This window comes from Sus scrofa, chromosome 4 (assembly GCF_054392235.1).
Source record: "Sus scrofa isolate SSC_HxYL_T2T_F1_AM1 chromosome 4, Sscrofa_HxYL_maternal_Yorkshire_Landrace_v2.0, whole genome shotgun sequence".
Taxonomy (NCBI): Eukaryota; Metazoa; Chordata; class Mammalia; order Artiodactyla; family Suidae; genus Sus; species Sus scrofa.
In genome coordinates this window covers 114,091,016-114,105,179 of record NC_139386.1, presented here as the reverse complement: position 1 = coordinate 114,105,179, position 14,164 = coordinate 114,091,016, and the positions used below count along the sequence as shown (strand labels likewise).

Sequence of the window (14,164 nt, the reverse complement as noted above, 5' to 3'; positions counted from 1 at the left end):
CATAGTAGTTTGTGTTAATCCCACACATACTCCATCTCACCCCTCCTTCCCTTCCTTCTCCCCACTGATAACCATTAGTTTGTTCTTTATATTTACGAGTCTTTTTCTGCTTTGTAATATACATTCATTTTATTTTTTTAGATTCCACATACAAATGATAACAGAGTATTTCTCTGACTTATTTCACTAAGCGTAATGCTCTCTAGGTCCATCCACATTGCTACAAATGGCAGAATTTCATTTTACAGCTGAGTAATATTACATTGCATGTATGTATACCACATCTTCTTTATGCACTCATCTGTTGATGGACACTTTGTGTCCATATCCTGGCTATTATAAATAATGCTGCCATGAATATTGGGGTGCAAATATCTTTTCAAATTAGTGGGGGTTTTTTTTGGTTTGTTTTCTTCAGCTATGAACCCAGGAGTGGAATTGCTGGATCATATGGTAGTTCTATGTTTAGTTTATTGAGAAACCTGCATAGTTTTCCATAGTGGCCGTACCAATTCAAAATCCTTCCAACAGTGTACAAGCATTCCCTTTTCTTCCACATTCCCATCAATATTTTCTACTTGTAGACTTTTTGTTGATAGCCATTCTGACAAGTGTGAGTTTTAATTATGATTTTGATTTGCATTTCTCTGATGACTAGTGGTGCTGAGCAATTTTTCATGTGCCCCTTGGCTATCTGTATATCTTCTTCGGAAAAATGTCTATTCAAGTCTTCTGCTCACTCTTTTATTGGGTCCTTTGTAATAGTGAACTATGAGAAAGAGAAATTAAGGAAATAATCCCATTTACAATCACATCAAGAAGAATAAAATACCTAGGAATAAAATTAACTAAGGAAGTGAAAGACATATATTCTGAAAACTACAAAATATTGATGAAGGAATTTGGTAATGATACAAAGAAATGGAAAGATATCCCATGTTCTTGGATTAGAAGAATTAATATTGTTAAATTGTCTATACTACCCAAAGCAAATTTAATGTAATACCTATCAAAATACCCATGACATTTTTTACAGGACTAGAAAAAACCTAAAATTTACATGGAACCACAAATGACTCTAAATTGCCAAAGCAATCAAGAAAAGAGAACTAGGCTGGAGGAATCATGCTACCAGACTTCAGACTGTACTACAAAGCTTTTTAGAGTAATGAAAACAGTATGGTATTGGCACAAAAACAGACACACCGACCAATGAAACAGGATAGAGAGCCCAGAAATAAACCCATGCACTTATGGTCAATTAACCTCCAACAAAGGAGGCAAGAATATACAGTGGAGAACAGTCTCCTCAACAACTGGTGCTGGGAAAACTGGACAGCTACATGTAAAAGAATGAGACCCGGGAGTTCCCATCATGGCTCAGTGGTTAACGAATCAAACCAGGAAGCATGAGGCTGCAAGTTCCATCCCTGGCCTCGCTCAGCGGGTTAAGGGTCCGGCGTTGCCATGAGCGGTGGTGTAGGTTGCAGATGCAGCTTGGATCTAGTGTTGCTGTGGCTCTGGCGAAGGCCGGCAGCTACAGCTCCGATTAGACCCCTAGCCTGGGAACCTCCGTAGGCTGTGGGTGTGACCCTCAAAAAGACAGAAGACAAAAAATAATAATAAAATAAAATAAAAGCTTTTGCACTGCAAAGGAAACCAGCAGCAAAATGAAAAGACAACCTACTGAATGGGAGAAAATATTTGCAAATGATGTGACCAATAAGGGGTTAATTTCCAAAATTTATAAACAGCTCATACAACTCAGTTTCAAGAATCAGTCTTAAAACACAGGCAGGATCCAAGAAAGACTATAAAGGACACTGCCTGGGTCCTGTCACTGGAAGCCTGATTAGGAAGTTCCCTGTTGGGACTAGTAATGGTGCTGCTGCCACTGGGCTGTTAGTCGTCATTGCCAGATACCCATTCTTTGAATCTTTGCAGCATTCCCTCCAGATTTAACTCCTGGGTGGGAGTAGCCAAATGGCCAAGGCTAATCTAGTGGCTCAGATCAAATTAAAAAAAAAAAGAACAAAACAAAACAAAACAAAAAACCAGTCCCCTTTAAGCTTCCATAGTCTTCCCTCCAAAGCACAGCAATGGAATCCATTTCAAAAAGCACATGGAACATGTTTCTTCTGAGTTACGTGTTACTTTTGAGATCCTTACTGAGGCTCACGGCATCCACCATCCAGCTGCCACTAGTCTCATCTCCTTTTAACAGTAGCTGCAGTGTCCTCCTTGTCCAGGAAGCTCAAAGCTCCTTCCACAGCAGCACTTCCACACAGCAACTTCCATCTGGAATGCCTGCCTAGCCCCAAACATCAGCCAACCCACATTTAAACCCTGAGGGCTCCATTCAAATGTCACTTCACCACTGCTTCATGACTGGTTATGATCCCTCTGTTTTCTACCAATCTATTTCTTTTGGCTAGCACTGAAACACTAATTTCATCCTCTCTCTCTCTCTTGACTAGGCTGCTGAAGCCTGGGCTGCCATCTTGCTCACTACCACAAACCACACTGCCTGAAAGCTTCTGATACACCACAGCTACTCACTCTTCAATGACTGGTGACTTCCCTGCCTGGTTCCTGAACCACCTAGAATTCTCAAAAGCTAATCGGAGCCAGTGCTTCACAAAATTTAACATGCAGGAGTCACTAGGGAAGTTGTGAAAATATAAATTCTGCCCTTCTAACAAGTTCCAGATGATGTCAATGCTGCTGGTCCATGGACCACGCTTTGAGGAGCAAGTCAACACCTTATAAAATCAACTGATAAACTAGACACAGAGGACAAACACTTCCACTCATTAGAGGCACCTAGACTCGTCACATTCATAGAGCTGAAAGTAGAATGGAGGTTGTCAGAGCCTGGGAGGAGGGAGTTATTGCTTAACTGGCATGAAGTTTCAATTTGGGATAATGGAATGTGGAAATGATTACATTACAATGTGAGTATACTTAATGCCACTGAATCGTACACTTAAAATAGTTAAAATGGTAAGTTTAAATATTTTGTCATGCCTAAAAAAAAAAAAAAAAAAAAAAACAGAAAGAGATAACTAAGGCTCAAGTTGATCCTGCCATGAGGAATCTGCCAACAGGAGCCCAGGGATGGCAGGTGCCAAGGTCAGGTAGTGTTAATATTAACTTCCAGGCAAGTTGATTTTGGATAATGATCAGGGGCCTGTACTGATCAGCCAGTTTCTAACCTACTCAGAGGGTTTCTGTAAAAGACAAGTTGCTTGTTAAAAGATCTGGCAGAACTTGAAGCTGATTTAGCTTGTACATGTAAAAAACACTTTCTAATCCAAATAAGCTTCATTCCTTTCCACTGTGATCCCAGATGAGATTTATTATTGGAGTAAAAACTTTTAATTTGAAACTGAAGTTCCTATTGCTTATAACATGGTGCCTCCCAAAGTGAAATATTCCAGAATCTGACACCCAGCACCACAGTGATAATGAAATGTCTTTATTCACTGAAGGAACTTTCGACAAGTAGCACTGGCTAGGCTGCCACTATAAAGTTAAAAGGATGGTGTTTAGGGGTTAAACTCTTTATTTACTGATTTTTTGAATTTTGATGATTTATTATACTATACACTGAGGCAGCAGAACATTTACAAGACAAGGAGGGTTTCCAGAATAAGTAGAACTGCATTAAAACTTACCCAGATGATGAAAGATTTTAGGATCAATGATTATATCTTACGTGCCTCTCTTACAATGAGTTATTGCTTCCTCTCTTGATCTTTACATCTCCGTCACTCTCTGGATTGTACTAATCCTGTGACCCCGTGATGAGGAAGAAAAACTCCACAACTGCCCATTTTTTGATAGAGAACTCAATAAGAGACTGTTTTGGGTTTAAGATTGGTCTGCTTACTTTCCCAAAATCAAGCTATATAGAAAGCTGATGTTCTCGAAAATTTGAATTCCCTCACAACGCAAATTGTGAAACTAGACTAGAGCTTGCTTATCCTTTTTCCAAAAAAAATCTGTTTCCTGCACGAGTGATTCTTAAGTTCAGTGTGACCCAGAGATATGCAGCTAAGAAACTTGCTATGAACGGAGATCCAATAAGAATTCCCTCAGCTTCTTTCATCTATGCTGGCTTTCCTTAGATGTCCTAAAACTGCCCCGGAATACATAGAAACACTTGGTATATGCCTTAGTGAAAGAAATGCTCATATATTCTGGAACAAATCTTTTTTTCCCATTCTTCTAGTTTGTAGCTAGAGTTGAGTCAAGCGACCACTGAAACACAAAAAAAAAAAATATGAAAGCACATCGTTTGTGCTGTCCAAATGCAAGAAGAATCTGCCTTTTAAAAATCAGAGCCCTTTTCTTTTAGGTCTGGATGAGGTAATCACTCTGTAGCTGAGTGATTGAAAAATAAACTGCAGGAACCCTCCCACTTATATCTTCCCAAGTTCCAGCCCTCTCTATCATGCAGCCTAGAACAAACATGGCTAGAAGCCCAGAGCACTCAGAGCTTGGGTGATTTTGCTGCCAATAGTGCAATTGTGAATCAGCAGGAAATGCTCACGTAGCTGGTAATTAATGACCAGCCTCCTACTGTTCTGCGGGGCAGGAGAGACCCTGGAAAAGCAGCCTGATGTCTGGAGCCACCTGCAACTGCACTTGAGCCAACCTCAGCCTTTGGTGTTCTGAGCACCTGAAATCAGCAGGGGAACATCATGGGTCTGGTTAATAGATTTTAGAGTAAGAACAATGAAGATAGGGAAATGGGTCTACTCCCTGGTGCTCAAGACATTTGAACAAGTGAAACTAAATGGAGAATACATGCTTGTATGACTTCAAACAAACCAAAAAAAAAAAAAAAAAAGGAGCCCATTTCCACCCGTCACAGGGACGTCTGCTCACTCTACTGAAACTACTCTCAAATCAAGGGTCTGTGAATAATCCTACATGTGATGCTACATTTCTGATTATTTGGAGGTCGTCTTCTATCTTGAACCACCCTTTTTTTTTTTCCTTACTATGGCAGAGATATTTAACCAAAATTGTGATGGTCATTCCTACTGTGACTTCAATTAGTTTTACAAATGTCTTGGTGGCCATCACTAATCGATGTGAATTGCCTTCATCAGCCCAGATCTGAATCCAAACTAACATTTTTTACATTAAGTAACGTGGTTCTTCAAAAACTTAGGTTTTCCTCCTTCGATGTCACTCTAAGCACCTTGACAGACTAGCACTGGTTTCCTTGAATTCGTCTCTTCTGAGTTTCTCTCCACCATTCTGAAGTCCATGAACAACAGGCCAATGCAGGTTTAATTCCTACTCACCTCACCCCCTACCTCCTTTCTGTAAATGACCACAAATTTTAAGCTTTTGCCTCTGGGAAGTGTTTCTACCAAAGCACCAATTCTTCCCAGGGAGTTAGAGTTAAGAACAGTGAAGCTTCCTTCCTACCTCCCCGCAAACCCAGTAGACAGATCCACTGACTACAAATTGCCCTGTTTTTACTAGAGGGTAACTGTGAGAATAGAGCTCGTGCTCAGCAAGGGTGGAACACAGAAGCTTTACTTACCAATACTTTGCCCATGAAACTGGGGCGGTTTCATGGGATTTTCGCTAAATGAAACTTGGAAAGCACAAAAGTACATAGCTGATTGCATTTAGTTTCAATACAATCAGTAATTGATCCCTAACTTCTAAGCGGCAGTAGCCACCAACCAAATAACCAAACGTTTGCCTTAAGTTCCAACTACTCCGTGGGGCTGGGGAAGCACACACAAAAAATAACGGGCTATAGGACTGGTACCCAGATGACACATAAGTGACACAGGTCTAACTGCACATGAGACACACACCTCAAAAGACAGGCCAACAATGAATCAACTTTTTATTTCACTGACCAGTATTTCCGATTCTCTCTCTCTTGCTGCATTTAAAATCTTCAGAGTTCCCCAAAATAACATTCAGGCTTCCTAGATCCAGAGGCAGGGGCCCAGAGGCAAAAAAGGTCAGGCCCCAGGCTGTTTTCAGGTGGGAAAGTGGCAGACATTCCTATGAAAGTCTGTGTCAGTTTTTAACTGAAGTGCCTTTAAGCTCTCCACCTTCCTGAAACTTTTTCCCATGGCATCTATGACAGAAATACACTCATCTCTCATATACACAACTTCACGGGGGGTGGGCATCACACACTTCTTACTCAGCCAGCAACTGGACTTCGGCTCAGTCTAATGGCAAAGAGATGTGCAAAACCATGTTAAGTGTCCTGGCTCTTCCTCAAGGCGAGCTGGGCCGGACTTCTGTGAATGGAAGCACTGCCCATGACAAAGGTGAATCAAGCTCTATTAAAAAAATAAAGGTGCTCCTATCTCTATGACGAGTCACGAGCTGCTTCCAAGAATCCAGCAATGCCCACAGCCCAGACCTTACCAAGACACAGTCAATTCCTCAAGCACAGCTACATGGGAGGCATAAAAACCTTCTGCCAACTTTTTGTGGGGGGAGGGGGGTTAGATCTTGGGGAAGATGCGGGATGCATTTTTTTTTATTCATCTCTGCTAAAAAAATTATGTTATCTACACATACACTCAGACACATACACACACGTCCATCTTCAAGGAAGTTTTTCTTCTCTGTGACTACAGGACCCCAGATCCAGCCTCCCCCAGGCTGAGAGACAATGCCTATTAACAGATCTGGTGTGTCAACACACTATATAAGGCTCCTGTGTTGTCTCACAAACTGAGTGGGCAGGGGCAGAGGGAGCAGATACTCATGGGGGATTTGCTTGTCTTAAATCCAATCTACTCGGCAGCACTCTTAAGTCCAGGCTCTGGGAAAGGTTCTGTGGGCAAGATGTGGTGGATGACCTGATGGTCCCAGCCCACTGTCGTAAGAAGGGAGTGATTGAGCGGGGACCAGGTAGCATCTCTCACAAAGTCTCTGTGGGCTCGGCTTCTAAACCTACAAGAGAAAAAAGAAAAGTGTGGGCACGTAAGAGAGACAGGAGGGACCAAGAAACGGACCCGACACCCCAGGGCACGTCCTGTGGATGTGTTACAGTCCAATCCAGGGCCCGATTTTCATAGAAGAAATGAGAGCCAGAGTAAAGGTAATGACACAAGTCAGCATCAGACAGCGGACCACAGCAAAGCAGGAAGTGCAATTCCAATCTCTGCCTGGTGCCTTTCGCCCTACAGCACGCTGCACTGCCTGCGTGTAGCTCTTCACATGAGGAGGGTAGACTGCCCCTTTCTGGGAGACAGCTGGAAGGCCAGACTCGGAAATCCCACCCCCCACCACCTTCCCCCACTGCCAGGGACAGAGCTGGTTGTGAGTCAGCCCCGAACAAGGGAGACAGTCAAGCCTGCTTCCATCACCCGGTCCCGTGGAAAGAGACAATACACTTTTCCAAAGAGAAAAAGGACCCAGCCAGCGGCTGCTCCCCGCCCTGCTTCCCGATCACAGGATTCCACGTCACACTTACACCTCGGAGAGGCCCGAGTCCAGCACGGCGAGGGAGCAGTCTTCACTCACAGAAGCCAGGAAGGGAGTGCTAGGAGACAAGGGGGTGGCAGGGGGAGGTAAAGCCCACAGGCCCCAATGCAAAACCTCACTGGCCCCCAGACCCCGACTCTAAAGTGATCGGAGCAGCTGGCCTAACCCCCACTTAAGGCTAAGGTCTGGCTACACCTAAGTCTACAGTATACGTTTCAAAGACAGATGAGGAAAAGGGAGCAAAGCCAGGGCTGAGAAGCATCCCAGCAACTAACTTTCTCACTGGGTCCCTCCCCACAGCTTCATCAATAACCCAGAAACAACTTCCAACCACACAGCCCTAGAAGCCCACAATATTAGTCACTGTGGGTGTTGAGCAGGAACAACACCGAATTTCAGCCATTTGCAGTCAGAGACCATACAACCCCCAAAAGGACTGCAGTGTTAAGAGCCCCCTCACTGAGATTCCGAAAGCTCAGCTACAACAGTGCCTGCTTTAAGGAACTACCCAGTCGGCCAGTGCTCCGCCGACACAGGCATCTCCCCTCGCTGTTTCCATTTACACCCGCCAGGCCCTCGACGACAAAGAACAGTACCTGTGTGGAGAGAACACCAGCCCGGTGACACTCTGGGAGTGCACAGTTGCGCTGAGGGCACAGCTTGCACTCTTGGTGTCCACAAGGGAGACGGTCCCATTCTCATCGCCTGAAGGAAAGAGGGGGGACATCACAGAGGTAAGAGCATGGGCTTTGGACTCAGCCAGGCCTGGATTTGGATGCTCGTTCCTCAATCTTGGACAAGTTCACCACTCTAAGCATCAATTTCCTCTTTGGTAAAGTAGAAATGATTAGTCATCTAGGGGTTGTGAAAATTAAATTAACAGGGTTAATTATAGTTATTAGGTTATTCGATGACATAGTTGTTAGGTTCCTACAAACTATGCACCTACAGGCACAGCCACGTCGGCACGTCAGCACCACCACCCCCTCCACACAACAGAATCCCCCCTGTAACAATCCACTCGCTTTGTGGCCCCCTGACTTCCAGCTATGCCCAGAACACAAGAGCCACAGCAGACAATCAGGAGTCAAATCTACTAAGAAAAAAATCATCGTGTTCTCCAAAGCTAAACCAAAACCACTTTCGGATCATTCCGCCTCCCCGCCCCCCATGAGCACAACTCATCTAGTGCCCAAGTGGGCAGAGTGGGCAGCCAGGGCTCTCTCGCTCATCCTCCCCTTCCCAGAGTCGTCCCACAGTTTCACACGCTGCCTTACCAAAGACAAAGACTTCACTCCGCTGAGGATGCCAAGCCAGCGAGGTAGGCAGGTAGCCAGAGGCCCTGTAGCCTGCAAAGGGGAGAAGAAGGGTCTGAGACAAAGCTGCTCGGGTGAAGTCACTCTAAATCCCGGCGGCACCTCTATTCAGTATCGTGAGTCCTGCCAGGGCCGTCTGTTCTCCTCCTTGACCCTCACAACCTGCACCTCCCCATCAGCCTCCTGCCCCTGCCAGACATGAGTCACGGGCAAGTTTCAATGATAAAGCAGGAAGAGAACAACTCTGGCCCCTTCGTTCCCTCATCCGGGCAACATAAGGTACATCGCCCACCTAGGAACCAGCCCTTCCTTGTGGGACCCACGGCATCAACTGGCTCAACAGAGCTGCAGTGGGTAGGAGAGCAATTATGCCATTGGGTCAGTGACTGGGCCGCCTTCGCCCTTGACTCTGGCCCAGGAAAGCCTCTTCCAGGTGGGCTCCTGGGAGAACTCGGTCCTTGTTCACTCTCCCACCACCGGCTCTCAGACTCACCTATCTGTGACGCTGGCTTGGGACAGCGAGTATCCCAAAGTAAAATTCTATTGTCCTAGAAGAAAAAGGGACAGAAAAAGGGCTTCACGATCCAAGGAAGCAGCCGCTCGCCGGAAGCCCTCCACACCTGACTGAGGTCCACAGGGTCTGGGTGCGCTTAGGGGGCGGGAAGGGGAAAAGAGGCTTTAGCTCACCTCACTGCAGGAGAGAAACACGGAGTCTTTGTGGGGAGAGGCAGCAACACAGGTGACCTGCCCAGAGTGAGCTGCAGAGGAGAGAGAACAAGAAATACGACGGAGAAATGGAGGCAGTCCAGACACTATCAAGGGGTAGGAGAGAGGCTGTGAGAAACAAGCCTAGTCGTGTGATGCCATGTAACAAATTCCGTGAGTGTTTTGGATAAGACAAAACCTAAGAGGAAATGTTGATAGCATAAAACCTCAAAAGGCTTCGGGAAAAATGAATCACTACAGACATGAAAGATAAATTAAAGGCTGGGTAAAAACAGTAGGGGAACTTACAGCAAGGACCGTGGAAGAGCAGAGGCCTACGTGCCTCCAGGTGCATACGAAGACTTCTGAGGGAGCTCTGGACACCGAGAGTTTAGAGGGAATGGCTCCAAGGCTCTCTCTCCACATTGAACTGAGACACTATGTAGAGGCTGCCAGCACTGCTCACCTCTGCCCTCAGTCACCCGTCTCCCACCGTGCGGAGGAAACACGCACCTCTCACCCGCCCCAAGCCCACCATGCTACGATGCTCAGGAGTCTAGAAACCTAAGGTAGAAAACAAAAAGGGGCTTGCCCGAAGAGCTGACCAAAAAAGAAAGGGCATCTGGGTAAAATTCGGTGGGGGAAGCTGGCCTTTCTCATCCCCATCACAAATCCTAGAGTGGTTCTGTGGCTTATCTCTTCTGTTTAATAATGAGAATTTTGAAAAATATGGCATGTGGTCACATAAAGACACCTAACAGGTCCATACGAATTTAAAAACGAAGTGTCAGATTTTTCAAGAAAAGTGCTCAAGTCTCACTTGGCCAACTTTAACACACAGTTGGTTTTTGGCAGTTAGGTTATTTGGTAGATTTTTTACATAAATCAAATGAGCTTAATCTGAAAATCCAAAATTCTGACAAACATATTTTGAAAAAGTGTACCGTAAATGGCACGGCTAGATACAACTTTCTTTGCGATGAGCTCAATTTAAACTAGAAACCACTTTAAAAACATGTGAAAGGGTACAGTTTTTCAAGACTCCCTTAGGGCTACAGGCTAAAAATGTTCAAGGTCAATGCTAAGTGTTAATTAAAGGCTGTGGAAACCACCTTCTCTAAAGCAACTAACCAGACTTTCTGAGATAGTCTGAATGTGGTTCCGCCCAGGTACGGAAGGGGGGGGCCTCAAACCATCCTCCAGAGAATCCATGCAAAAGCAACATGATGAAAAGCAACATACTGCTCCTTAAAAACAGCAAAGTTTTGGGACAAACACAATGGGAAAGTACAAAGATGAAAAGATATGTGGTTCCTCTGCCCTGGAGGGATTTGGAATCAGCGCAAGAGAGTAAGAACAAACACAAAGAACTAAAGAAAAAGGCTAAAGGTGGCAGGCAATGAAAAAGTTCCTTAGCACTGACCAGGAAAACACGCTGTACATCTAGAAAACACAAAGTAGGTATGTCAGACTTTGAGCACTGACATTCGAACATTATTGTCTAAATATATGCTCTGAAGCTCCAAGAGACGGATGAGTTTGTGATTTTGCTCCCAACATATCTGAATCATGCACTTAGCAGTGAGAACTGGCAAAGAAAGGCACTTAGCCATTGAGGGAACCAGTGATCAATCACCCCATCTACATCACTTAGCCACACACACATTAATGCTCTAGATACTATCTTCAGTAGGAATTCCTGTCATGGCTCAGCAGCAGTGAACCTGACTAGTAACAAGGAAGAAGCGGGTTCAACCCCTGGCCTCGCTCAGTGGGTTAAAGATCCGGCATTGCTTCAAGCCACAGCGTAGGTCACAGATGCAGCTTGGATCTGGCGTTGCTGATGATTCGACCCTGAGCCTGGGAACTTCCATACGCTGTGGGTGTGACCCTAAAAAGACCAAAAAAAAAAAAAAAAAGATTTGGTATCTTCATGAAGATGGCTCTCAAAATAAAATCAACTGCCAGTGCTATTCATTAAGGTGAGCAGAAAAAGAAACATAAGGAATGGTTCTCACCAAAAAAAAAAAAAAAAGAGAGAGAGAGAGAAAGAGAGAGAGATTTTATGGAGGTGAATATTCAAAAGTTCAAGATTCACAAGCATCAGAGTTTATGCTTGGGGAATGCCAAAGATCTACTGTAACTGGGTTTAGCTAGCATGGTATACTTGAAGGAGAGTCACAGTGAAAAAAAGCCCGAACACCATGACATAAACATGGGATTGTAATCTGTAAACCACAAGAAATCAATGAAAGACCAAAGATTACAGGTAGAGAGATGAGATGAGTGCCACTGTCTGTGTGAAGCCTGTAAGTAAAAGGGGGCATAAGAAATGGAAAAGGTCATGGACCAAATGAAAAAAACACTCCAAAGGACCTGGGGACCAACTGATAGTGGGAAACAGGAGGAGTAGGAGAGGACTGGGAGTTTGAGCCACTGGTGGCCAAGAAGGTGGTGAGGCTGTCAATAAAAATAGAGAAATTAAGGGGCAAGGATCAACAGTGGGGCCTGACCACCGTTTTGGAAGAAAACTACCAGGCAGGAAAGCAAAGAACTGATTCATTAACATCCAAGCAACGTTCAAAAAGCACAAAGGGAAGAATAAAAACAAAACGGCCAAGGCCAGGACTGAAAAGGAAAGAACATGCACTCACCTCGGTATGAATTCAGAACCATCTGCTGAGCAAGGTCCCAAACCTTGATGCTAAGAAGCAAAAGGAATCAGAGACTTAATTTTGACCTACACCACCTACATTAAAAAATTGCATTCAAATAAGAACTTCGAGGGAGTTCCTGCTGTGGTGCAACTGGTTAAGGACCTGACTGCAGCTCTCGGGAACTTCACTTAACTGACACATCCTATGTCTTCGCCTCCTGGATTTCTGTTATGGGTCTACGTTTACAGTGGACTGCAATATCTCTAATGCCATCATTAGTCACTAGGTCCTTATAATGAGTCTAAAATGTTGGTTAATGAAACGAACATGATACTAAAGACACACAAAGGAAGGAGGCCTAGGCACAGGAGTGATGAGATCAGGGACCCACCAGAAGTCTTTGCTACCACTGACAGCTTGTGTGCCAGAGCTCAGGACACTGACTGAAGACACGATGTCATCGTGCTCATACTTGCAGAACTTGCTGACAATGAGTGTCTCATTCTCATCCAGCTCCCACAATTCAACAGCACCTGTTGTGGGTGGGGAGGCGGGGGGGGGGGGGGGGGGGGGGGAGGTGGGAGAATAAGCTTGGATTACACCAAGATAGCAATTCACTTCTAGGATTCTAGTTCTCAGGAGATTAAGATGAATCTCCACAATGATCTGCAGCACACAGTCTAGTATGGTTAAATCTTTCCAGTTATTTGGACACTAATAAGTATTTGTTGAACAGTTTGAATAAATGTCTCGCAGAGCCATAAAAAAGCTGGTGAATAACATAAAAATATGTTACACAGTGATGGGGCAAGTACAGAAACCCCCCAAACAGTTGTCCTGAATATGTAGTGTTCAAGCTCAACTGCCAGGGGCTCAATCTTCAACGTCCTGCTTTTATGCTTCCATGCCAACATCTGCCAACACCCATATTCTGATTTTTTTTTTTAACATCAAAGCCTCCATTGCTGAGTTTGACATTCAAAGCAAAACAAAGCAAAGCAAAATGAAGATATTTAAGAAGAAAATGGGAAGAAACGGAAAGAGACAGCACAGATCGGCTCAGCATCATCTTTAGGATCAAGATTATCCTTGGTTTGGGGTGCCAGATAGTGGGTGATACAGAGGGGTTACAAAGAATAAACATGGTTCCAATTCACTTCTTAATTTTGTTGTCTATTTTGCTAGAAATGCTCACCAATTTAGGATCTTGGGACAGGTGTTTTCCACTTATACATGAGTTCTCTTTCCGGGCCAGCACCCTCAAGCTCCCCCAAGCACTGAGTACCAGACATTAAAAACTGACCCTAGCCTGACCTACACCGCTAGCTTCCATTCCACCTGTAAGGTTGAAGAGAAAGTGACTCACCTGAATCAGAAGCCACCAGGATACCTCTGTCCCCTACCCAAGTGAGGTCAGCCACTCCAGCCTCCGTTTGGACTCCAGCGGAGCAGAAGCCTTCGTTGGGGGCGGCGCAAGGGTCCTTGAAAAGCCAGAGGGAGCCAGCCCAGCAGCGGCCACTCAGGCTGGAAGCCCCGAGCAGAAGCGCCCCATCTAAGGGAAGTACAATCTGTCAGCGTGTGAGAAGTGGAAGGGCTCGTCTCCATGGTGACCGCCCAGAACTGCCAGCGGGCCAGGTCTGGATCAGAGCCCGGAAATGCGGGGCAAGTTGGGGACTGAGCTCAGCGACGCGAGGCAGGGATCAGGATGGCATGCGGAGCGGAGGCGGGATGGAAAGTTCAGTCCCAGGAAGGGGTACCCGGGGCTGGGGTGAGGGAGCGCCCAGGCCCGGAACCCAGGCTCACCTGACCGGTACCGCGCAGCCTCCAACTGACGCTCCATACACGCGGGCGCATTGGGGGGAAGGTTCCACTCCCGGGCCGCCGGGGGCACTAGGGAGGGAGGGGTCTCCTTCCGCATCTCCACGGTTCCAACTCCAACTTCGACCTAAACTGGACGCCCGCCGGAGATTCAGCTCCACCAGCCCCCACGTGGTCCACCTC

General features: G+C 45.4%; 1 protein-coding gene across 2 annotated transcripts in view; it reads right to left on the bottom strand.

Annotated features, from left to right (window-relative positions):
* WDR77 (WD repeat domain 77) overlaps nt 1-14,164 on the bottom strand; it is a 14,879-nt gene extending 715 nt beyond the window's left edge. The window contains exons 1-11 of one of the 2 annotated variants that reach the window (XR_014844526.1): nt 13,967-14,164; nt 13,530-13,715; nt 12,555-12,696; nt 12,161-12,210; nt 9,489-9,559; nt 9,295-9,349; nt 8,763-8,834; nt 8,082-8,190; nt 7,475-7,543; nt 6,858-6,951; nt 510-769 (exon numbers count right to left, since the gene is read on the bottom strand). Coding sequence is in view for 1 of the 2 variants with exons in the window: in XM_003355245.5 (XP_003355293.3) it covers nt 6,792-6,951; nt 7,475-7,543; nt 8,082-8,190; nt 8,763-8,834; nt 9,295-9,349; nt 9,489-9,559; nt 12,161-12,210; nt 12,555-12,696; nt 13,530-13,715; nt 13,967-14,081 (1,029 nt within the window). In the remaining variant the exon portion in view is untranslated. Of the gene's footprint in view, nt 1-509; nt 770-5,861; nt 6,952-7,474; nt 7,544-8,081; nt 8,191-8,762; nt 8,835-9,294; nt 9,350-9,488; nt 9,560-12,160; nt 12,211-12,554; nt 12,697-13,529; nt 13,716-13,966 lie in introns of those variants that run through there. The other variant, XM_003355245.5, reaches the window with a different exon arrangement.